The sequence below is a fragment of the Nothoprocta perdicaria genome, unplaced genomic scaffold, assembly GCF_003342845.1.
Source record: "Nothoprocta perdicaria isolate Ctin4 unplaced genomic scaffold, notPer1 scaffold_477, whole genome shotgun sequence".
NCBI lineage: Eukaryota > Metazoa > Chordata > Aves > Tinamiformes > Tinamidae > Nothoprocta > Nothoprocta perdicaria.
This window is the reverse complement of record NW_020455729.1, coordinates 86,899-111,927: the sequence shown is the minus strand read 5'-3', so window position 1 is coordinate 111,927 and position 25,029 is coordinate 86,899. Positions and strand designations below refer to the sequence as shown.

Here is a 25,029-nt window from a genome sequence, read left to right as displayed (position 1 = left end):
CCACCCTTCCCTTGCAGGGCTGCTGTCCCTGCACTGCGTGTTTTCCAGCTTCCGTCTCTCGAAGCTTCAGCTACAGGAGTTACTATAGAGCTATATTATAGCTCATACTGCTAAGTCATCAGAAAACAGAAGTCATAAAAACTGTGACAAGACGATTCTGCATTCCTGCTGCAAAGACATTCACGCCTCAGGCTCAAATTCCATATTCACACTCTGCTTCACGTTTTCTGGGTTTTCACCTTGCATTTACATGATACTATGTGGTGAAGGTTCAGCATGAGCTGCTGTTTCTGCCAGGGATAGCTCCAGGCTCAGAGCTGGTGGCATTCACTCTCACTGAGACCATGCAGCCCTTCTGCCCAGCTCTTCAGGTGCTCACTGTGCATTAACCAGCTCTATCCAGAGCTTCTGCTTGATCACAGCTCTGCTATGAGCACATTATTTCCCAGTCTTCTGAATGACACTTTCTCCCCCAGGGAGCCCCATGCAGTCTGGGATAGGTGGGCATGCTTATTGCAGGCGGTGGGAGCATGGGTGGTGTTGCCTGAGGGCTCTGTTGCCCTTGGGTTTGTTACTGCAAGTGTGGCTGAAGAGCACGCTTGGTCATCGCTGCCTCCTGGCTGGCATCAGCGCCTGTCACATAGCCCTGCAGTGATGGAAAAGTGGGTGCAGAAGACAATAAAGGGTAAGAGGAAGGCAGCCCATAGACTTGCCAGCCAGGGTACCTGACATGGTCCCCCATGGCACAGCAGTGACAGTGCTGTCCTTCCCCTCACCACTGACGTGCTCTCCTGCCTCTTCCCCAACCTGCCCTGTCTGTAACCAGCACTCAGAGAGGGGCTGGCTGAGCAGGCTCCAGGGGCACTCTGCCTGGTATGCAAATATGACTAAGAGTCAACCATGTCCCTCCATAAATACGGGCAGGCCGGAGCTGGTGGAGCTCTTCTGCACAGCAGCGGGCTGCACTGCAGAACCTCCTCTGGAGCACGGACACCTCTCAAGGTTACTCGCCAAGGCTGGGAGATTCCCTGCCCACGACAGATCCTCGGTAAGTGATCGATGCAGAAGCTTTGCAAAACTTGGCCAAATTTTGCCAAGTTCTATCTCTGCTTCACTGTACACATAAATCCTTTGGGTGTAAACTGTTGACTAAGTCTGAGACTAAGACTGGATCCAGCTGCACCCAGACTCCCCTGAAAAGGAGTTTAGAAAGCAGGAGGGTCCAAAGGGGTCCAATCTGAACCTCATGACTTGACAGGAAGGTCTCCTTCAAACTTTTATCTGACTCTGGAGTAACTGAGTGAAGGTTTTCAAACAGCTCTCATTAGGTCACTCTCTTATTCACAACTGAATGCTGCTAAGTGACTCTCTTACCTCAATAACCACGCGGCTGTTTCTCCATTGCAAGCGAAGTGCATCATTTCCCCTCATCCCCAACAACAGCACAGACATCACAAGAGCTGCTGTGAGGCTGGAGCAGGAGGCCACAGTGAGGAAGCTCAGGCCACAGTCAACCTGGAACACCCTGAAGTAGAGAAGGAGACCAAGATGGGTCTTGTCCCAGGCAGGTTTCATCGTATGGGCTTTGATCCCACTTGTCTGGAGTGGGTGGGGAGGGCACTTCTCTGCTTGTTGCTCCTTCTCAAAGCACAGGAGCTGATGTTGGCAAGGATCTCTGGAGGTCACCTAGTCCAATTCCTCCAGCCCCCTGCAAACTCAACTAGAATGCGAGGTACAGGACTATGCCCAGTCATCTTCTAAACATCTCCAAGGATGGAGAAGACTTCAAAAACTCTCTGGACAACCTGCTCCAGTGCTAGAGCACCCTTGTAGTGATGGGGGAAAAAAAAAAGGTGTATTCTTATGTTCCGTTGCAATTGCCTGCATTTCAGTGTGAGCCCATTGCCTCTCATCCCATCTCTGGACTGGGCCACTGAAAGAGACTGGCTCTGCTGTGTGCTCTTTCATGTGCTAATGCTCGTAGATGAGATCTCCTACTGACCCCTCTCTTCTCTGGGCTAAATATTCTCAGCTCTCTGTCTTCTCTCGTATAACAGATGCTCCAGCACCTTCAGCATCTTTTTGTCTCTTTGTAATGGTGTCCAGGATGAGCTGCTCCTTCCCTGGGATGGAGGTGAAAATGACTGACCCGTAGCTCCCTGGCTCTTCCTTCCTGGCATTTTTGAAGACTGCAGGGACATTGGTGTTCTTCCATCTTCAGGTACCTTTTCTGATCATCATAACCTTTCACAGATAATTGAGAATGGCCTTTCAATGACATTATCCAGCCTCCTCAGTTCTTGTGGGCGCATCCAACAAAGCCCATGGACTTGTGTACGTGTAGTTTGCATAAGGGATCTTTAGGCCAATCCTCCTCCATCAAGGAAAAGTCTTCCTTTTTTCAAGACTTTGCCCTGGTTTCTAAGGTTTCCTGTAGTCCAGTCTTACCAGTAAAGACTGAGGCAAAGGAGGAGTTCTACCAGGGCCCCTGCCCCATCCAGTAGTGGGTCCACATTTCCCCCACTCTTCCTTTTGTTACTAACGTAATTAATGGAATTCCTTCCTAGTCTTGACATCCCTCACAAGATTAAATTCTGGGTAGGCCTTGATCTTCCTAGTCCCAGCCATGTGTACTCAGACAGCTTCCCTTTATCCCTCCTAGGCTACCTGTCCCTGTTTCCACCTTCTATATAAGAAGTTTTCATTGATGCTCTCTAGCAGCCTCCCAGTTTGTTCATGCCTTGCTGATATCAGGGTGGTTGCAGTCCCTCACGAGAACCTGGGCCTGTGGTCATGAGTCTACTTCTAGCTGTGTGTAGAAGGCCCCATCAAGTACCCCTTCCTGATCAGGTGGCCTTTAGCAGACACCCACAGCTGTCACCTGTACTGGTCTGCCCCTTCATCCTTGCCCACAAGCTCTCAGACAGCCCATCATCCACCCTCAGCAGAGCTCCATACATTCCGTCTGCTCTCTCCATACATTCCGTCTGCTCTCTCCATACATTCCAGCTGCTCTCTCCATATGTTCCAGCTGCTCTCTCCATACATTCCAGCTCCTCTCTCCATACATTCCGTCTGCTCTCTCCATACATTCCAGCTGCTCTCTCACACAACAAGTGAATCTTGCTCCTCATTTTCCTGGCCTCTCCTTCCTGAAGAGTCTGTGTCTATCCTTGGAGCCTTCTGGTCATGCGAGCTGTCCCACCACACCTCAGTGTTCACAAGGAGATCATACACCCACAGCTGCACATAGATCTCTAATTCCGCCTGTTTATTCCCCATGCTGCGTGCGTCTGAGCACAGGCACTTCAGAGAGGCGTCAGAACATGCTGATTTCCCAGAAGGTACTAGAGGTCTCCCCACAGTCTCATCTTGTAGGCACCTCCCTGCCTTCATGCAAATGCTTGAGGTACTCCCACCTCAGCCCTGCTTTGTTGATAGCGTCATGGTCCCTGTAACTCTCCCTCCTTTCCTAGTTTCTTGCCACTGAAGAGCTACCTTTGCAAGCCTCTCCCTCAAGATTCTTGCAGGGTTAAAAGTCACTTTTCCTGAGCCAAGCAGAAAAACAGTCTCCTCTTCAAGCAGGTAAGCTATACCAGAGAGCACCTGGGGGGTTTGCTGGTCTTTGCATCTTACTAAACATGTCCTCAGCCTCTTGGACATGGAGAACAGGGAGGGCAGAACCTCCTCATCACAGGGCCCTTGCAGGGATCCCTATCAGTGCACTACCAGGAGCAACAATTGTACTGGCAACCAGTCTTCTTGATAGTGTGCAAGCAGGCGTGCAAGCAGGCTGCAGCTGCTGGTGATGTTCTAAACAAAACAGTGCTTTAGAGGGGAAATTCATCCTGCGTTATTGCCAGTTCCACCAGCCAGCCATCACTTCAAACTAGGTCTGGACCAGACCCAAGGTGCGGACTGTTACCTGCCCTGTTCCAGACTGTCCTCTCTGGTCACTGGGACATGGCATTTTGGAGAGGAGAGCCAGTGCATTGCCAACACACCAGCCAGGAGCACCTTCCTCCTCCCAGCAGGAGCATCAAGAACCATCTGCGTCCCCAGCACCAACAGTATCAGTCAGTGAGCAGCCCTGCTCCCCCATCCAACCCCTCCGGGCTAGTAATCAGTGAGCAATGGTGTGAGGGAACCCTTGACATGCCATTAGTTACCATGAGAAATCACCTTGTGCATGTGTGAGAACGGAAAGAAGCAGGGTAAGGGGGAGACTATTTCAAGGACCATCTCTCTGCAAGGAAGGAGGAGGGAGGTTTTGCTGCCACATCAGCCTGTCTCGTGGTGTGCAGGACATCTGAGGCAAAGGGTTTAACTTCGGTATTTCTTACCATGTGGCTGTGTCACTGACTTCTGAATTGCTCCAAACTATTGCAAGAAAGACAGGGCCATTCCTCTGGACGGAGGCTACAGCCTCTGCACCAAGCCTGAGTTCATCATCATGGGGAGAGTGTCACCTGCAGCAGCACTCAGATCTCTGCATCCCTCCTGCAGCAGGATTATTGATTCCTTGCTGCTGCAAATAACACGACTTTTCATCTCTGTGCACCTGCATCCAGCCAAAGGTTATGGATGGCATGTGAAGGAATATGTCACTCCTTTCTCACCTCTTATTATTTCCAAACACTAATTGCAGAGCATAAACATATGACAGTCCTTACACAACTAACCTCCTACTGTTACATTTCTTTTTACTCTTATCACTTTGGTTCTTGAGGTTCCCCAGACCCTCCTGTGTAAAAGCAAATCCCTGCCTGTGCTGGTGCTAGCTCTACTGCAGTTCATTAGAAGACTCTTGCCTCTGTTACCAGCTTGTGGCAGTCAGCAGGGTCCTGGGCAGGGACCTGCCTCTTGCACCTCTGCCGTGCACAACCACCACCTGCCTTGGTGCTGAGGAGGTCACGCATGGATTCTGCAGGCCCACAAGCAGGTCACACATTGCAGTGAGGGAGAGCTGGAAAAAGAGGCGATTTCAGGTACTGCTCAGAACTTGCCTGGGTCCTGCTCCGCTCTAGCCCCTGCCCAGCCTCCCTCTGGCCAGCACAGCACTGCCCAATAAGCCAGGCTCTTCTTGCACCAAAAGGCCTTTGTTTGGGGCAGGCTGTAGCAAGAGAGGCAGTCTCAGATTTCCAGAAAATTGAGTGATACAATCCTTATGCAATTGTCAAATGTAGGAAAAATAAGTAAATTCCCATTGTTAAAGGAGACGTTGATCTGGGAGGATACTGGAGAGCTTGGCCAGCAGTGTTCTCTACACATACTTGCAGCCACATCCAGGATGGAGTAAAGAGTTCAGATGCCTTTGTGCTAGACAAAGGCGAGCGAGTTTTTTGACTGAAATTTCTTCTTTCAATATTAAAGAGTTGAAAATTTGGAGAGGAAAAGGGAAATGAATCAGAACTACCAGTGATGATATGCTTCAGAATGAAATGATTAAAGCTGTTAATCTATGCAGCACATATTGAAACAAAAACTGAGACTGATCATAGTGTGCCAGCACTTCAAGAAAGTGCTATTGCAATAGATGCTCGTTAACCTGAGAGAGAAAGACTTACTGAGGTTGAATGAGACGGAGCTGACATTTAAGTAATTCCAACAGGAAATAAGGTGCACAGTTTTAAATAGTTTAATTACTTGGAGTAAATAGTCATAAGAAAAAAAATATCCCAACAAAAGCAGTGAATTCTCTATTATACAACACTTGAAAATTGAGACTGAGACTTGGACAGAGAGGTTGAAAGCAGAGGAGGGGACAGAGCAGTTTGGCACCATAAGCAGAGCTAAACGGAGGCAAGGAGCAAGTGAGCTGGGACGCTTCGGGTGGGAAGGGTGGGCTGGCTGGAGAAACACCCTGCTCGGGGCCAGGAGGCTTCCACAGCCCTGCACACGTGGCAGGCCCTGCTCCCGCCGTGCGCGTCTCTTGCGTGGCTCTCGTGCATCAGCGTTCTCTCGCGTGGGTCTCCGGGGCTGAAGGGCGGCTCTCCAGGCTCTAAACTCACAGTGTCTGAGGCGCCCATGAGGGGAAGCTCCCAGCCCCTACGCTGGCGGGACCTGAGCCATCCTGCCAAGGAAGCGGTGGCACCAGGACCCCATTAGCTGTCTTGTCTTCACTGCCTCTCTGCAGTGCTTGTTTCTCACTGCAGACAGACCCACCGGGCCCCATGGCTGAGGAGAACCAGACTCAGGTGACCGAGTTTGTGCTTCTAGGCTTTCCCCAGGAACGGCCCTTCCTCTTCCTCATCTTCCTGGCCATTTACCTGGTCACAGTGCTGGGCAACGCTGCAATTCTTGCACTCATCTTCCTGGATCCCCGTCTCCACAGTCCCATGTACTTCTTCCTCAGCCACCTCTCTTGCCTGGATATTTGCTATTCATCGGTGACAGTGCCCAAACTCCTGGCCAACACCGTGCACCTGCAGGCGACCATCTCCTACCAGGGCTGCCTGGCTCAGATGTTCTTCCTGATGGCGTGTGCGGGGGCTGAGTGCGCGCTCCTGGCCGTCATGGCCTACGACCGCTACGCAGCCATCTGCCGGCCGCTGCACTACGCACGCGCCATGCGCTGGGGCGTCTGCGTGGCGGCAGCCGCCGGCTGCTGGCTCTGGGGCCTGCTGGACTCGGCCGTGCACACCTTCCTCGCCTCCCGCCTCTCCTTCTGCGGCGCTGCCCGGCTCCGGCACATCTTCTGCGACGTCCCTCCGCTGCTGCGGCTTGCCTGCAGCAACGTCCGCCCCAGCGAGGTGGCTCTGCACGCCGCCAGCATCTTCGTGGGCCTCAGCCCCTTCCTCTTCGTTGTCGTCTCCTACCTCCGCATCCTGGCTGCCGTGCTCAGGATGCCCATGGCGGGCAGCCGGCGCAAGGCCTTCTCCACGTGCGCCGCACACCTGCTCGTGGTCGTGCTGTACTTCGGCATGGCCAACCTGAACTACAACCGCCCCAGCGCCGGCTACTCGCCAGCAGCAGACACGCTGGTCTCTGTGCTCTACTGCATCATCATCCCCATGCTGAACCCCCTCATCTACAGCCTGCGCAACCAGGAGGTGCGGAGCGCCCTGAGGAAGGTGCTGCAGTGACGGAGGTGCAGGACACGAGCAACGCAAGCGCTGCTTCCACCAGTGCAAAAACAACCGGGCATCACCCGGCTGTGGGAAATCCCTGAAGGGAGAAGCGGGTTCAGGGTGCTGCTCGGGGAGGGGAGGCTTGCGAGCACACCACCATTGCTTGTCCGGTCCCTAGCACAACACTAATGGCAGAATTGCAAAATCAAGCTGAGAACAGCTTATAACCCTCGACTCGTGTCTTTATTTTGTACACATCACATGCTGAGTTCCACACAGGACTCACTGCTGCAGCTGGGGGCCAAGCAGCTCAACCCCTAGCGCTGCAAAGGCACTGAGAGAGAGAGGCAGCTCCTTGACAGAGCGAGACAGCAGCAGCACCAGGGCCTTGGCCTCTACTCCCTTTCCCAGAACGGGTATTTAGGCACATTTCAAACACTCCTGATGTTTCACGTTTTCTATAACTAACTTAGACACTGCTGTTTGTGGTATGTCTGGAAGGTCTTTTGGATACCGAGTGCTAAAACAAGCTGTCAGATGTGCTGCAAAAGGCCATGCCATTGGGTATCAGATATGTTCTGACCCTAAGCACGACTGTGAGCTCTGCCTTGAAGTTGCTCATAGCACTGAGCGTGGTCCTGCATGCAATGGCCCAGCGTGCAAAACCTGGCTTTAGCATAGGCGCTGTCAGTGCAGACTCCCTCTGCAGAGGCTTTCACATTGGTCCTGCTGAGTTCTCCAGGCTGGACAAAAGCTCTGTAGTGCTTTGTACATTAGCATGGCAGCCAGCAGCGCAAGAGAACCAGCCTCTGCTCTCAGCAGTTTGGTCCAACAGTGAGCTGTGAGCACCAGCACTGCTTAGCCTCCCAGCAGAAGAGCTAGCTTTGCTGCACAGCTGCACGCACTGGAATGCAGTGTGAGAGCAGCACTGCTGTGGCTGCTGAGGGCAGAGGGCTGGCTGTGACCCAGGGCTGCCACCCCATCCCAAGGCCGCTCTCTTGGCTCAGCTCCATCAGGCCCCGTGGACACATGCAAGGGCTTTGCACTAGGGTCTCCACGCAGCTTTGCACGGGTGCTGTGCCAATACCAAGGCTGGCGAAGCCCACAAGCTTGGTGCCCCATGGCCAGCACACACCACTGCCCTGGCAGAAGATCGTTCATGCCCCATCAGTGCCACGGGCTGCATAGGCAGGGAGGCTGGCACGGGCTTGGCATTTCTACAGCAGAAACCAAGGCTGCAGCAGGGCTGGGTGGCTGGAAGAGGCCAGGACCTGCTCAAACATGACTCCTGTCCCAAGGAGCTCCTAGAGAAACCCAGCCTCTTCCCAAAGAGACCTCAAGCAGAAGCAAACTCTGGGACTGAGGGCTACAGTTTGCTGGGCTCAGCAGCTCTCTTCAGCACACAGCACAGGGATTTTATTCTTTAGAAGAAAAAAATGTGTAATCACTGTGTTGGGTTGGCCTGTTGATTTTCACATACCTGTGTCTGATGGTAAAAAAATATGGAAATGCCCTTTCTTTAGAGTGTCACTAGGACACATAACAGCATTGCTCCAATCCCCACCAATAAAGCCCATTATGGGAGACTCCATGGAAGGAAAGCCAGAAGATAAAGGGTGGTCTGTATAAGACAATGCTGGGAAAGTTACTGCAAGGGGAAAAAAAAAACAACTTCCATAAAATTTGTATTAGAAAATACCAATTTCTTACCTGAAGGCATGAGGTTTTACCATGATCTTACAGACACAGACCGTGTTTCTCAGTTTTTAACACTCAGAATTGGTGCTGTGCTGTGCTCACATGAAGTTTGCCTTACCCAGGTGCAGGAAGGTCCAAAACAGAATCCCAGGATGCCTGAGGCTGGAAGGGACCCCCAGGGCTCCCCCAGCGCAGCCCCTGCTCCAGCAGGGACACCCAGAGCACGGGGCACCCGGGCGCATCCCGGCGCGCTGGCAGATCTGCAGAGCAGGAGCCTCCGCAGCCTCCCTGGGCAGCCTGGGCCAGGGCTCGGGCACCCTCCCACCAAACAAGYTCTTCCTCACGGGCACGTGGAGCTGCCTGCACTGCAGCTTGGCCCCAGGGCCCCTTGTGCTGCCACTGGCCACCACCCACAAGAGCTTGGCCCTTCCTCCCTCCATCCTCCCCTCGGCTGCTTGCACACACTGACCAGCTCCCCTCTCAGCCTCCTCTTCTCCAGCTCAACAGGCCCCGCTCGCTCGGCCTCTCCTCACACCACAGCTGCTCCAGGCCCTTCCTCAGCCCTGTCGCTCTGCACTGGCTCCTCTGGAAGCTCCATGTCCCTCTTGTCCTGGGGAGCTCAGAGCTGCCCCCAAGGCTCCAGGTTTGGCCTCCCCAGAGCTGAGCAGAGGGGCAGGATCCCCCCTCCCTGCCCTGCAGGCAACTTCATCCCAGAAATACCACATCAGTAATCACCAGTAACGTTCTTGCCCCACAGAGGAAAAGCAGACAAGTTATTCGCTACTCTAGCGAGAGTGTCCTTTATTTTCAGTGAGCCAGCACACACCTCTTGCATTTTATGGGGCAGCTCAACACAGCCAAGCTCATGTCTGCATGGAGGAAAAGTTAGCAAGTTCACGATGAGAGTGAAATGGCCCCAGGTTTCAGCCCTGAAATCTGCCCAGGTGGGCAAGGCTCGTGTGCCTCTACCCCACAGTACAAAGATGGTTTATCTTGCATATGTGGAAATAAAATCCTGCATCTGTAGAATCGAAGATGAGTCCAGCTTTCACCCTGCTGTTTTCATGGACCTCTAGGTAAGGTAGAGCCATGGCTTGAGACAGCGTATCTCACTCTACAGCCGTAACTTCTGGACTGAGTTCCAAGAGCAAGGAGGGGTGCTCAAATGAAAGTGACAAAGGACAATTCAAAAGGAAAAGCTTGCATATTCATGTCCCTTTTGCCTTGGCCAGATTAGAGCTGGTGTTCTGTGATTGCCCTGATGTAACAGGAATGAAAATACTTCCCCTGCAAGTCTGGCATGTGGAAAAACTGCCATAGTTTACAAAGAAAAGATGTCCTATATCTCCCCCACACACTCCTCAAACCACCCCATCTTCCCCACCAGGACTGCATGGGGAGCAGAACGCAGCTGGGCATAGGGAGGTCTTCAAAACCCGCCTGGATGCCACCCTGTGCCACATGCTCTAGGTGTGCCTGCTTGAGCAGGAAGGTTGGACTAGATGATCTGTAGAGGTCCCTTCCAACCTTAAATATTCTGAAATATTCTGAAATAGGCCAAAACATTCCCTGAAACACTGACTGTTTTCTCACTGGTCCTTTTCCCATTAGACCCATCAGGATGAGCCAAACTAAGCTAATAACATGTAAAAGGATTAAGCAGAAGGGAGCAGAAGTTTGAAAGGAGGATGCTCAGGCAATGTTGGTCTCATTGGAGAAGCTTCACATAATTTGCTGGAAAGAGGCCTACTTTGCCCCGACATTGTCCCCGCCACCAGCCTTCATCTACCATTTCGATGTGTGTGATTGTGTCATCAGGATCAAAGGAAATCTCATCATCGCCATCTGCAAAATTGATCAGAAAAATCATCATAGTATGAAGAAACATAAACATGAGAAGGGGAAAGAAAGACCTGAGAGAGAAGGTTTGTGTGTGCGCACACACACACACGAGGGGAATACAGTCAGGCTGACAGGACTCAAAGTTCATCTCATCCAAGCTCTCTCCCTGAAACCAGCACAGATATAGCAGAGGAAAGATTAAGACTTCACGGATGAAAGATGAAACTTCCATATTTCCAAGTTATGTCTCTTTCTGCCTCCCAAGAGGAAGAACAACCTTGATTTAAATGACCAAGTTCAAATACTTCCACCACCACTGATGGTGTCACCACATCTCCCAGACCTGAGAGCAGCTCTCAGTGCTTCTCTTGGCAGACTAACTGCCTTTCCTAAACCCTGGGTGACCAACGCACCTCCTTGATAATCGTAGAGAGCTACTGCACATGTTCCGGGGCTCTCCACTTCGTACACGCAGTCTGTTTTCCCTGCAGAAGACAGGACAGGTAAGTGAGAAAGAGGCTGACAGCAATCACACAGATTTGGTCTGTGCTACCCTCCTGTTGGCTGTCAGTCTCAGGGAGAACCACATCCAAACGCTGCTCGAGTTTGCTCTTAGGGACTCCTGTTAGGGAGATGCTTTTCATGGCATCAGCAAAGCAAGTGTCTCCACTTCTTCAGGGAGAAAGGATGAGATGGTCTAAGCTGATGCTTCATGTTCCTCCTCCAAAGTAGACTTAACTCCAGCCTCCCCCTTTTTTACCCACAGCCCCAGTGAGTTTGTGATAGGAACCTCAATACCAGCCTGTGCAATTTGATCACATCCTGGAGGAGGTCTACCCTAATACCTGCACCTCGCTCTTCCCAAGGTTGCCAGATCAGGTCTCACAGTCAGGTTTTGAGCAACAGGCTGAATGTCAGCAACAGGGAGGCCAAGAGCCCAGTGAGGGGCTAGCAGTTCCTTCCTAGGAAACATCGCACCAAGGAAAAGAGCATGAGTCCCAGTGCAGCTTGTCCAGGGCTGTGGCAGCTCTCCTGTCCAACTGCCAGAGACAGCTCTGGTAGACAGACCTGGAGCCTGGCCCACGACCCAGGGCCACTGGTGTCACACCTCAGAGCAGGACAAGCGGGTGGTAGAGGAAAAGTTCCCATGAATGCGACCTGCCTCCCTGACGATGGAGACATCAGGATACAAAAACCCTTTGCCATCTGCCGGGTATTGCAGGTGCTGAGCAGACAGAAAACAAGCTCCCCAAGGTACAGGCTCTTCCCTCCACACTCACCCGGGTAGTGCTGGCTCTGACTGGGCTCCTCAGGGAGGATCTCCTCGTAGTCCTCGCCTCCATCCTCATCATGGTCATAGGTGGCAACCGACTTTCCTAAAGGCTCTGGCAGCTCCTCATAGTCAGCGCCCATGCTGGTACTGTCACAGTAGTCAGAGGGCTCTGGTAGCTCCTCATAGTCCCCACCATCCAAACTCAAACTGTAGATGGGCTGATCCTGCCTGGGGGATGTGCTCAGCTCTTCACCCAGATCTGCTGGCCTTGGTGGCAATGAGGGTGGCATTTCCTCCTCCTGCTCTGCTCCCATTTCCTGCTGTGAAGTGAGAAAGTGACAGTAAAGTCAGCACAGAGTATCCACTGCAAGTAGATCCCCCACGGCCGTATACTGCCCAATACAAAGGAGGCTGCTTCCTTGCAGACGCTGTCTGGCGCAGATGGAGTATCTGCAAGATACCTGTGTTTAGTAGCTGGTCCGTGTTTTTCTAAGGCTTGCTAGGGGAGAAGAGCAGCAGTAGCAGTCAGTCATGAGGTTGGACTGAACTGGCACTCGGGGGCTCTTTGCGGCCACGGGAGAAGGAGACCCTCATGTCGCTGCCTTCTCAGCTCTCTGGTACTGCCACTGCTCTCCCCCAGCCAGCAAAAACACAGACCAGAAGCTGGGTGTTCCTGAAACTAGAAAGCTAGAAGCCCAGAGGGCATTTTATGCAATTAATATGCAAACACTGGTGGCATTTAAAAACCCTGCTAAAAATCAATAGGTAACAAAACCTCTACATTCCTCTACCAGCTCAGCATATGAGCACCATTGCTGCTACCATCACTTGTGTCTAGACCTGTCCCACACACTTAGATACGGCTAAGTGTGTACCACCCATATGCACAGTGAAAGGTGCATCCCATTCCTCCCTCACTGTGCCCTGCTCCTGCCCACACGGCTGCCCCTGGAGCACAGTCCCCTGCCCAGGGCAATCCAATCCCTCCTGCCTGCCCCCCTTCCAGCTGGCCCAGCCTGCCACAGCACCTGCTCCCCTCGCAACACATTTCCATCTCTGTCAGCTCTCTCGGAGACCTTCGCTGGAATGGCAATAGGGGCTGCCTCTGTGCGGTCCTTGTCCTCTCTCTGTTGGATTTCCTGCTGGAATAAAATGATCAAGAGCCCCTCAATCCCACTGACCACACCCAGAGCAAGGTCCATTCCCCTTCCTGGCATGGCCATTCTGAGACAAGTTGACATCTCTTCCTGCTGAAACCTATTCTAGGTCCCACAGACCTATCCTACAAACTGGACACTATAAGGACTGTAACTACTGTGTGGTCTGCAGGAAGTATCTCCAAGAAGGGAATGTATGATGGAGAACTCCTATCCACACATTAAATGCAGCAACACCACAAAGTAAAAGGAAGTCTTGCAAACATGAGGGTTTGGACACTACCTCTGGTTTGGAAAACCCTGAATGCAGACTGCTAGAATGGGCATGTTGCAAATATTTTGTTTGTCCTGCATTTATCAAGCACTAACTTCAAGAAGGAGCCCAGGCTAAACCACAGAGGGTCATCATTTGATAGAGACAGGTGCTGGCCTGCATGCCCAGAGAGAGAAGTGTCAACCAGTGAGCTCAAGGCCAGCGCCTGGCCAGTGTGGGGAGACAATTTAGACAAGAGGTTACCAGAGCAGACTAGCTAGAAGGAGATGACCCGCACTGCCCCGAGGGAAGGTCTGTTCTGCAAGCCCGAGGCTCACCTGCTGCCGAAACATCTGGCGCTCTCGAGCCTGCCGCCTCATCTTCTCCTCTTCCACCAGCCTTCTGCTCTCCTCTTCCGCCAATTTAGCCATGTTTTCAAACCGTGACCGCAAGTTGCTGGTGCCACTGGAAGCTGTTGTGAGAAAGAGCGCTGCCCAAGCCTCCCCAATGGCTTGTGTCTGCCTCCCAGCCAGACAGGTCTGTGGTAACAGATCCCCCAGCCTCCAGGCACCAAGGCTCTACCTTGGGGAAGATGTGCGACCTATCATCTCCCACCCCAACATCTCACCTGCCTCCACTGGTCTCGTCTTCTCATATGAGGAGGCTGGAGCTGCCATTTCATTAAATCCAGCAGCACTCTACAAGAATCACAGTATGACAGAAAAATGAGGTTGGAAGGGACTTCTGAAGATCATTTAGAGTACTGTGCACATTGTCCAGGATCTTCTCTAGGTGGGTTTTGAAAATCTCCAAAGAAGGAGACTCATCAGCCTCTCTGGGCAACCTGCTCCAGCGCTCAGAGGGGTTATGGAAGAACCAAAGTGTACAAAGAGGCAGCAAACCAACTGCACAGTCTGTTAGGCAAAGCTGGTGCTGCAATCTCTGCTCAGTTTGGCTGCTGGCCTGCAAGCAAGTCCCAGCTTTGTTCCCTGGTGCATCCTCACTGATAATAGTGCCACAGCTCCAGGGAAGAGAGGCTCCCAGCTGCAGTACAGCTCTCCCTTCCAGCCTTCCTGCTCAAGCCAAAGGCTGTTCCTGTAAAAGAGGAACCCAAAAGACCATACGGAGATGAGCAGAGAAGGCAGGATAGTGGCAAGAGGCTGCGTGGGGCAGGAGGGCTGGGGCCATGAGCGCTCACAGGGAATACAGCAAGGGGCCACCAGCCACCTTTTCCTGAGGTCCGGGGACCTCGTGTACCAGCTGTGCCAGACCATCCCCTGCGTTCACTGATGTGGGCAGCGTGGGAGCAGAGCCCCATCGTCTGAAAAGCTGAAAAACCATGAAAACCACAGGGCCCCTCAGGGGGCCACTGCCCGCAGCACATGCACACAACAGCAGAGGCTGGAACACAGCAAGAAGAAATTGTGTGCATGAATGTGCGACATATCGCTGCCTTCGCAGCATGCAGAGAAGTAGCTGAGCAGATAACAGCAGCAATGGGGGTGGTTGTAGCAAAAAGAGGGTGGGACTGAAGGGTTTTTTTTTTATTTGTTTTTTTTTCCCCCCACATAGATTCGCAGTTACTACTAGACATTAAACTTCAAGGTTAGTTGTTTGGTTCTATTTGTGCCTTGCCACCATAAATTACATGTGTGACTTTTCCCACAGGCTTTACTAGCACACAGTTTTAAATGCATGTTCATAAATCTTATTCCAACTATGCAGAGAGAGTGAGAAAGATAAAAACTCCACTTTACCTACCACTGCACTGCCACAGGCAAAAACCTAGCTGACAAACTCTAATGCCCACCTGTCCACTTCCATGGAAAAAAAAAAGTGCCTTTTAACATAAAAAAGGAATCTGAAGTTGGGGCACATTCAGACTGGTACAGCTACATTTATATTTGTACATACACGTGCCACCTGCATGTGGACACAGCCAGTGGAGCACAGACAGCAGGTGAGCTCACCTCAGAGCCAACAACCTCAGCAGGTAAACAGGACTTCAGGCTCTGCTGAACACTTGGACCAGGTCTCCATAGACCACAGCTGAGACATGTTTACATGGCAGAGCTTACAATTAAGTGTTGCAGTGGGAGAACTGAATCTTACACTCGGCCCTCAAAGAATTGACAGCAGGGAGTTCAAATCACCTAGGGTAAATTATGCCCTAAACAGGAGCAATGAATTTAGTGTTACTCCATTGCCTGAAAACCAGCTAACAAACTTAGGTACCTGCCTGACTGGCCTAAATTTTGCCATCTTTGATTTTTCTTCAGTACTCTCAAAATAAATTGCCGTTTCACTTGGAGGTGATCAAGAATTCCTTACCCTGCCTCTGCATGCCCAAGTGCAGCCTGATCCTCAAAATCACCCACAGCTCTTGACCTTTGCACAAGCACTCATTTAATTCTATATGCTTTTTTTCTGTCCCATACACAATGCCTTGGATTTTGGCATACACCTACACTAGCTGTTGTTAAATTCACAGACCATGCTAATCTCTAAGTCTGGGTGACTGTCCATGGGCAGGACACTTCCCACTCTGCGACCGGCAGCCCACGCATGCAGCACTGAAGAGAAGAGGCTGCATTGCTACAGGGATGTGATCATCTCCTTCCTCAGCTCAAGGCCTTGAAGAAGGATCCTCACTCACTCTGTTCAGCTCCTAACACAACGCCATGCCCCACGACAGCCAACATGGTTCAGAAAAGTAACCGTTCCTGCCTCCTTTGGACACCCCAAAGCCCACCCTCCACACAGGACACTCACCAAGGCCTGTCCATCCTTGCAGAGCAGGAAACTGAGAGATGGCAGAGTGGGGTAAAAAGGGTCCATCACATACACATGCAAAGTGTTCATAAGTTCACTTGTCTGAGCACAACTGAAAGGACTTCACTAATTTGACTCTGCTCACAAACTACTAAATTGGGCTCCAGGGGAAAACAGGTCTATGAGCAAAAGCAGCTGAGAATGAGGGGAAAAAAAATCTCTTTCTTCCCTGTGTTCCAGCCTCCCTAAGCTGCACTGCTCTGCACCCCTGCAATAGCTACACACCAAGCTGTGGGATCTGGACTCTCGGTCTCAGAAGTCTTCTCTCTTTCAGCCATGCAGAGATCAGTGGCTGTCAGACAAAAACTCAGGCTACTGCATGCAGAGACTTACCTTATCCACTCTGTCCTTCTGGACCCCATAACGGCCTCCAAACCCTTTGGCATAGTCTGTATGGAAAAGGTGAGACTGTTGTAAAGTATTTTATATGCACCCGACTTCAGTGTTGGAAATAGTGACATGAATTAGCTTTGCCTTGAATTGCAAGGCACATCTATGGGCGAGCTGCATTTTATCACTCCATCAGGACTGCCACATATTGAACTAAATAGACTGGAGGCAAGATGCTCTAGAAAGCAGCTGTTAGGACCAACTCCCCCAACCTCTGAGCGAAGTGCACAGTGTGTGGTGCTACACCCTGGCAAATCTGCTCCCAGGCCCTGGGGTAGGAAGCCAGCCATGCCACATGAATACAAAGTGGACGTTTTCACTACAGCGGAACAGTGCAAACAGGGTTCAAGTCATTCCTGGCACCTGATTTGCTTCCTTCCCATGTGTTTGCTTTTTATGGTCAGGAACGTGCCTGACACCAAAGTGCAGGCTGATTCAGGGACTCGCATTCACTAACCCCCCACTGCTCCTGCGCCTGAGCCCTCTTCTTGGGCAGTGTTTGCCCATGTTCGGGGCTCACAGTGCTTCATCTGCCTGCATCTCCACCACGCACTGCTCACATACATCTCTATCAGGGATGGTGGGCAGCTGCAGGGCAATGTCTGCTTCAGGGGGATCACACCACTGCCTCTGGTTTCCCTACCTGTCTGGGATGCATGGGGCTGCACGTCCTCCTGGTGCTCCCAGCCAAGTGCACTCTTGTCCTGACGATCCCGCTGCACTCCAAACTTCCCACCAAAGCCCACAGAATAGTCTGCAGCCATGTGGATCCAGGTCACAGCATGAAGCATGGAGGGAAAAAGAAAAGCAGCAGTACCCTGAAGTCAGGTCATTTTCATAGAGGAGATGGTGATTTCTGCACACGACTCGGGGAGAGATGAAGAATGGAAACACAGAACAGACACACAACAGTTGCCTAAAGTAAAACCTCTCTGTCCTCTGAGAAGTACATCATCTGCCACCAATAACTCTTTTGGCTTCCGAAGCACCCATTCTTTAGAGATATGCTGTCCACAAGATCCCTGTGTCCACGCAGACCTGTTTCTCCTCTTCCTTCAGGCAGAACTTTCCCAACAATCCAACAGGGACACCGGCCAGCTACCCATACCTGTTTTACACCTGCCATGCCTCCCCAGTCGCCTTGCAAGCAGTAGGTGCCCAACACCTCCCACATTTCTGCAAGCGTGCAGCAGCCTGAAAGCACTGCACCCTGTGTCCCAGTGGGGCACAGTCCCACACTCAAATCCCCACAATTCTCATGTCGATGTTTTCCCCCAACTCACCTTTCTGAGAGTCATGCTTCTCCGTCTGGTTCTTGTAGTCAAACCCCACCGCAGCTTTGTCCACCTTGTCTCTCTCCACACCGTAACGGCCACCAAAGCCCTTGGAGTAGTCTAAGGAGATGCACGGAATGAGGTGCTGCCCCAGGCATGAGGTTGGTGAGAGACAGAGAGAGGGAAGGGGTGAAGCACTGGGAAGGAGCATCAGGGAGGAGGAGGAGGAGGGATGATGGATGACACCAGAATAAACAGGAGTTTGGATGGGACAGCATGGGTAGCAGGGAGTACTGTGAGGGCCATCAAGCATGAGGGTCCATCGGAAGGGCAAGGCTGGAATGTGGCAGCAGAAGAGCCCAAAGGCCATGAGCAGCCAGAGAGGGCAAGGATGGCAGGCAACATGCTAAGGGTGTTGGGAGCTGGTGGCACTTGGGCACTGATGGTCTGCGTGTCAGCACATCCACAACCCTCCAGAGCAAGGATTTCAACCTGTGATCTGCCAGTCCCTCAAAAGGTCTCTGAGTATGCGCACTGATCTCCTGAACGTACAGGACAAGTGGACAACTTTTGCTCTGTGACTTTTATCTGCTACAATGGAATCTCAAAACTTACAAGGTAAATGCTACCTGTGGGTGTTGAAGCAAAGGCTCAATCCCACACTTCTGGAAACCTTCTCCAGTCCATCTCTGGCTTGCTTGACTCTTGTGCTGGAAGCAGAGCACGTCTTCCTGATGCCTCTCCCTTTCACATCCTCTAAAGCAGCAGTGTATTAACCACTTCACGTGTATTCGGTTACCCTCCAAGGACTCCCAAGTTACTAGTTTACTGTGTAGCAATTGCTCAGCAGGACTTTCAGAGGAAAGGGATAACCCGATCCAAAACTATGTGCTCCTTTGTCTGCTGTCAGTCAAGGAAAGGCAGGAATCTCCACTCATCCATGATCCCATTTCCAGCAAGGCAAAACACAGAGGCAACAACAGAAATGTGGTGAGATGCCAGCAGGGAACAGGGCAGGGAGGGGAACTGATCAGGCACACAAATTTGAAATAAGTGATGAGCAGGAGGCAGGCAGGCTGTCCTGCAGCAGACAGCACAGGACATAGATGAACAAAGATAAAGATGAGGAGAAAAGAAGACAGGAAAAGCGTTGAGGGATGACACGGGTCCGTGGACTTGCCTTTCTGGGACGAGTGCTTCTCCACCTCACTCTTGTATTCAAACCCCACTGCTGACTGGAACAAGAAGGGGAGGACACCAGTCACCCCAATGGCCAGGCTGGGGCTCACACATCCTTTTCCAGCCCCCTGGGGCCTGGCTAGGACCCTGCTCCACCACTGGTGCTACAATATGCAGGTGCTCCCTCACTCTCCCACACCATTCCCTGCTGTCCACACTGCAGCATGCCCACAAGCAGGACCCCTGCAAGATCACGCATCCCAGGTAAGATGCCTGAAGTTCCAACACTAAAGCCTGCCAACCAGTCCAGTAGGTTTAGGTACAGGTGAGGCAACTGGGAGGCTTTAGGAACCAGGAAGTGCATGGGAGAATGAAGTCCCGTAGCCCTTGTCTGGTTCTACCACTGAGCAATGTGTGACGTGGTTTTGGAGACAGGAAACCACAACTTCAAGGACAGTGGTGTCCAGGACAGACACATAGCACTGTCTCCATAGCACAGCACAAGCGCAGTTGGGCTGCACTGTGCACAGCAGCATGTGCAAACTGGAGAGCTGATCTACAAGAGCTCACCACAATTCATCAGCAGTCATCACCCTGCATACAAGGGGTGAGCTGCATGTTTCAGTGCAGACCTTAGCGTGTCGTCTATCTAGACCTGGGCTCATCAGCACTTTGAAAACTAGAGCCGCAATCCTAAACATAGCAGAGTGTTTCAGCACTGAGCACAGGCTTCAGGGAGATACTTCCACTGCCCTGTCCAGCCCACCTTGTCGGCTCGGTCACGCTGGACTCCATACTTTCCTCCAAATCCTTGGGCTGCATCCGTCTGCGAGGAATGCTTCCCGACATCAGCAACGTACTCATGGCCCACTGCACACTGAGGACAGAGAAAGTGTCGTGACGTGACGTGAGCCCATATTTGTGTCAGCAGGAGGACAGAGATGTGGCACTGCGGAGGCATCTGCCCTGCTTCCAATGCTCGCAGCCACAAGCACACAGACCCAGAGCAGTCTGGCTTTCTCAGTCAGCACCAGCTCTGCTATGGAACAGCTCACGGGCATCATCCCACACGGCCATCCCTACAGCCCCACTCAGCCCATCAGGCAGATATTAGACTGACAAACACCTGCTGCATGAATTAGAGCTAAGCTTAATGACAGGGGAATCCGAGGAGAAAAGTGCAGACAGACACACACCCCAACCCCCTGGCTCCCAGTTTGGCACATGCTGCCGGGGGCAGTTCGCTGGCCCTCACTCAGACACATAAAGCAGACCTGGCAGGGATCACCCCCTACCCTGACAGCCCTACCCAGGCCAGGGCCCAACGCTCCTTGGCAGGAGGCAGCGTGGCCGGGACCACCCGCGTCCTTGGGACACAGGCTGGAGACTAAATGAATGCAACATCTGTGCACTGCACAAGGTAACAGCTGCTCAGCAAAAACACCCCTGCTCTGCTCCTGCAGGTCAGGGCCATTCTACTTTGACCTGCTGGAAATCTCTTTCCTATCTGCCACTCTGGTAGCAAGCATACCCACCTCTATGTTAAATATTACTGTGGTCTTACTATCTCACCTTTGAAAAGGTGCATTGCAAGCAGAAATGCACAGATAAAAGTGTGACAAAATATGGGGACTAGGGCTTCATCTTGGGGAAACAGGACAGAGATCTGTGACAAAGACTGTATGTACGGGATTATTAATCATTATTTCTCCAAGCACAAGTATGGAGGGGCACCATATTTAACCATTATACAACATATTTGAAACAAAAAGCAGAAAGCCCTTCTTCACAGCACCTAACTCAGCCAAGAGGAGTGTTGCAAGAAAGCTACAGAGGCAAACCACACAAATGGGTTTAAGGAGATCCTGCAGACATACCACGGGGTGAGCTAGACATGCAAATGCATGGATCCATGCCAGCTCTCCATTCCCCTCTGTGAGGATCAGCCAGAAGACAGGGACACTCTCTCCATTAAGAGACAAAAAATTCTGCATTGAGTGCAGGAAAGCCCTTGAAAACAGTTACCTTGTCCATCCGGTCCCGTTCTGTCCCAAATTTACCCCCATAGCCATACGAGGCCTTGGGGCCAGTTTCCAGCTCCTTCTTCTTGATGATCTCATGTTCCTCTGACACCTTGCTCCTCAGTTGGTGGATGCTGGCAAGACAGAGAGGACCAGCCCCAGACAAGTCACTGTGGCATCCTGCAGACCGCGCAGTTGCCCAGAGCATCCCCTAGCTGCAACGCCGGCCAGAGCCCCAGGCAGAGCAGGATGCAACCCCACCACCAGCAGGTACTACTGCCCACAGACGAACCCCTCTCTGGGCCAGTCCTACACCTGTGTCCACTGCACCATGGTAGGGGATGATGCTGCCATGGGATGTGGAGACAGACATGGAGCGATCTGCTCAACAGGCGCATCCTGTCTGCACCTCACAGCCTCCGTTCACAGCCACACCTTCTCTTTCATGGGGACCTAGGTTTTCCTTTCCGTGTGCTACAGGAACGCTGCAGGGGTTGCGCTGCCATGTCCCCGGGGAGCTGCTGGATAGGGGCAGCTTTAGACAGAAAAGGCGCAGAAAGTCTTTACTATGGTAGGACCGGCACATCCTCCCATTAGCTGCCTCTCTGCAGGTCCTACAAAGTTACCCCTTTGCAGCATAACAGGTAGTCTGTGAATTTTGCCTTTTAGTGCAAAACCAGCCGACAAAGGGAGAGCCAGCACGGGAGGAGCCCGAGCTGCAGCTGGCAGCAGGGGGGGGCAGCACAGCCCCAGTGGGCTCCCTACCAGAAATGAAGCCTCCATTTGTGGTCCTGGGCCAGGGCCACACCCCAAGAGAGGAGCTGAGCACCACTGTGCAGCCTGCCGAGCCCCAAGGGCCTCCCGAGAAGTCATGGGAGCCCTTGGGACACAGCTGGGGGTTCCCGGGGGCGCAGGGGACACCCCTGCAGGCACCGCTCCTCCCCTGCCCGGCTCTGCTGCACACAAGCCCTTATTTGGCTGGTTTTCGTTTGCAAGAGAAACCACCACTTCCATTTCCTGCAGCTAGATGGTCCGCGTGGCCCCAGGAGCGGCTGCACTCACTTGATGTGCTCGGCGCGGCCAGAGCCCTCGATGGTTTTGGCTCCCCATCGCTGCTCCTTCTCCGAGATGTCGTTCTGCAAAGCAGACCCTCAGGACGCAGTGTCACCCTGCACGAGCACCCCATCCAGCAGCAGCCGCCGGCCTTGGCAGCAGCAGCCACCTGCCCACAGCCCCCTCGATGCCCATGGTGGGACCCAGGCCCCGCTGCATCCCAGCCTCCCACCTTCCCGGTGGGAAGCTCCCTCCCGCCTTCCCGGTGCTCATCCCTCCTTCCTGCCGTGGTCGCCTCCCAGGGAAGAGCTGGCACACAAAAACATTGGGAAAGTTAATTGCTTAGGGAAGTACTGGGAAAAAAAAACCAGCATTTTAACTCAAGGTACCTTTTAATAAGGACAATTTAACTCAAGTGTACCTTTAACTCAAGGTACATTTACACTGCACTGTTTTGTTTTTGCTATGACTGCCTTTTTTTTTTTTAAGGTCTGAAAAATGATGACTACCACCAATTAGGAGAATTAAACAAAGTAAATGAAGCAAAAAGAGAGGGAGGAATTTTGACTGCACTCTTTTGAACATATGCAATTTGTGAACTATATGAAGACAACTTTCCCTCCCTCCCAAACTAGACTTTCTCAGAATTTAGACAGCAGGCAAGGTTTAGCCTCCAAACCTCTAAAGGGCTCTAGCTGTGCTACTACAGAGGCTATTCAGTAATAAACTGTCCTGGAAAAGAAAACAGAATCTGGGTAGAGGCAGCAGGGACCTCCTTGAAACACGAGAGGTTCCATCTGCATGTGAGGAAGAACTTGTTTGGTGGGAGGGTGCCCGAGCCCTGGCCCAGGCTGCCCAGGGAGGCTGCGGAGGCTCCTGCTCTGCAGATCTGCCAGCACGCCGGGATGCGCCCGGGTGCCCCGTGCTCTGGGTGTCCCTGCTGGAGCAGGGGCTGCGCTGGGGGAGCCCTGGGGGTCCCTTCCAACCTCAGCCATCCTGGGATTCTGTGACCTGCATGCATAATGCATACCTGGCACCCCTGGGGCATTTGCTGCATTACACACCACCCAGAGGTTTAGAAAAAGGTATGAGAATGAGATATCAGTGTCACGAGATAGCAAAAAATTATCTAGGTTAATCAAATACAAGGTAACAAAGCAGGGCAGAAAAATCTCATAATACCCATAGGTGGTAAAATTGTAGATGAAAGTTATTAAGTACAAAAGGAGGGCATATAGTGAAAAAATCCTAATATTATCTACATGATGAGAGCTCCTAAATGGTTATCATTGCTTAGGAAAGAGTAGGCATTATAGAGTTCGCCAAAAAGCTGAAATATAATTGAGAAGGGAATAGAAAAATGAATAGAAAACAGAAACTGTGACATTCTCTTAATCCATGGAGTTCCTACAGCCTGAGCACTTTCACATTCACACCGTCTTGGCTAGAAAACAAAGATATAAACAGAAAGGCAGGCAATTCTGAGGCAGGGAGCTGCATCTCTACAGGGTGATGCTAAATAGTATTGGATTCTTCCATTTGGAAGAAACAATAAGGACAATTTTGGAAGCCTGTAAAAATCTAAACACTGAAGTAAAAATACAATGCTTTTTTTTTTTTTTTTTATAAAAGTACTGTGGAGAGTCTCTGCTCCTTCAGTGATATTACCGGTAGTCAAATGCAGGATATGCTGAGGCTAGAAGTTCTGGAGATGAGATATAAACAGGTCTCCAAACCAGCTTAGACTAGGTGACAGTAGGGTGCCTGGCAGCGCGGTGGCGCAGATGTGTCACCGCTGCAGCACATGGAGCGGGAGGCGTCCCGCGGATCTGCTCCTGCTTCTTGCAGGTTCCCCCGCTCTGCAGAGGCTGCCCAGGAACGAGCGGGACGCGGCCTGTGCACCGGCGAGCCCTTCACACCACTCTGTTGTTATCAAATGAGACACTCACCACAAAATCAGGGTCAGTGTCCCAGTCGTCTCCCTGGGACTCAACCTTCACCGCCACATCGTGTCCCACGACTGCCTTCCACATCTGCGCGGGGAGGACGGGGCGTCACGCAGGGTGCCACGCGCAGGCGCCACCCGCTCCCTGCCCAGCCCGGAGCCCGGCAGGACAGAGGCCGCTCCGCGAGGCCGCCCGCCCAGCGACCTCCGCGTCCGGAGCACCCCAAACCTCCCAGCACCCGCACACCTTCCAGAAAAGAGCCGCACTGAAAAGGCAACCCCCAGCCCCGATGCACACTAGCCTTGTGGTTAAAACGTACGCCTTACTTTAATGTAAATCAGTGCTAGCATCCAACCATGAGACTACGGTTTTCTAACATGTTAGTTATTAATTTTCTGCGCTCTGGGAGACTCTTTGGAGCTTTCTCTTGTCCATTTTTGAGCACCATCGTGCCATGCTGTCAGAGACCAGGGCTTGCTCCAACACCATGACACAACGGTGAACTGTCCCACATCAAACTCTCCAATTCCCTTGTCTCTTTTCTAAGCTTTTAATCGCTGCCTGGCAGACTAGAGAAAGTTCATAGAAAAAGCTGTTAGTTGTTCAGTACCAGTACCATGTGCTCTGTGGTGTTTGTGTCTATCTTGCAGACAAAATAGGAAATGGAGCTAAAATCCCCTGGTGTGCGAGGTGAAAGGTCCGCAGTTGCCACTGCGCAGCTCACACAGGCTGCCCGGAGAGGCTTGAGGAAGTGACAGGCCCAGGAACAGGAAGTTAAATGAAACCGATGTGAAACCTAGAACCGCTGCATTTCATTTTCAAGGTGACTTTAAAAAAAAACAGTAATGAAAAAGTCCCCCTCGAAGAGCAGAGCTTCTACAGAACAAGAAGCAGAAGGAAGTCACGTTACATGTCCTGCCTTCCCACACAAAATGGATTCATCATTCTCTGCAGAGCTCTCATTTCACACTTCCTATTACTGCCTGTGCCATTGAGAAGCACCAAACATTCATCCCTCAGCCTGAGCGAGCTTTTCTTCAG

At 51.9% G+C, this 25,029-nt stretch overlaps 2 protein-coding genes across 2 annotated transcripts; one reads left to right on the top strand and one right to left on the bottom strand.

Annotated features, from left to right (window-relative positions):
• Window positions 1-6,173: 6,173 nt before the first annotated feature.
• On the top strand, window positions 6,174-7,085 carry LOC112953969 (olfactory receptor 2A12-like). Its single transcript, XM_026047096.1, has one exon. The coding sequence runs from the start codon at window positions 6,174-6,176 to the stop codon at window positions 7,083-7,085; it is 912 nt and encodes a 303-aa protein (XP_025902881.1).
• A 3,231-nt stretch (window positions 7,086-10,316) lies between these two features.
• On the bottom strand, window positions 10,317-24,647 carry LOC112953974 (hematopoietic lineage cell-specific protein-like). The gene is made up of 15 exons (XM_026047104.1): window positions 24,605-24,647; window positions 23,992-24,075; window positions 22,052-22,125; window positions 20,994-21,123; window positions 19,735-19,845; window positions 18,970-19,024; window positions 17,799-17,909; window positions 17,159-17,269; window positions 16,459-16,514; window positions 13,922-13,991; window positions 13,632-13,765; window positions 12,912-13,022; window positions 11,891-12,203; window positions 11,024-11,095; window positions 10,317-10,613 (listed from the first exon to the last, which is right to left on the bottom strand). Exons 1-15 carry the CDS (start codon window positions 24,605-24,607, stop codon window positions 10,477-10,479), a joined length of 1,572 nt encoding a protein of 523 aa, XP_025902889.1. The 5' UTR covers window positions 24,608-24,647; the 3' UTR covers window positions 10,317-10,476.
• Between the last annotated feature and the right edge of the window lie 382 nt (window positions 24,648-25,029).

Coding starts and splice junctions, on each gene's coding strand:
- LOC112953969 (XM_026047096.1), top strand. CDS start 6,174: ATGGCTGAGGAGAACCAGACTCAGGTGACCGAGTTTGTGCTTCTAGGC.
- LOC112953974 (XM_026047104.1), bottom strand. Junction 19,846..20,993: donor AACGGGACCGGATGGACAAG/GTAACTGTTTTC, acceptor CTCTGTCCTCAG/TGTGCAGTGGGCCATGAGTA. Junction 13,766..13,921: donor GACGAGACCAGTGGAGGCAG/GTGAGATGTTGG, acceptor TTCTCACAACAG/CTTCCAGTGGCACCAGCAAC.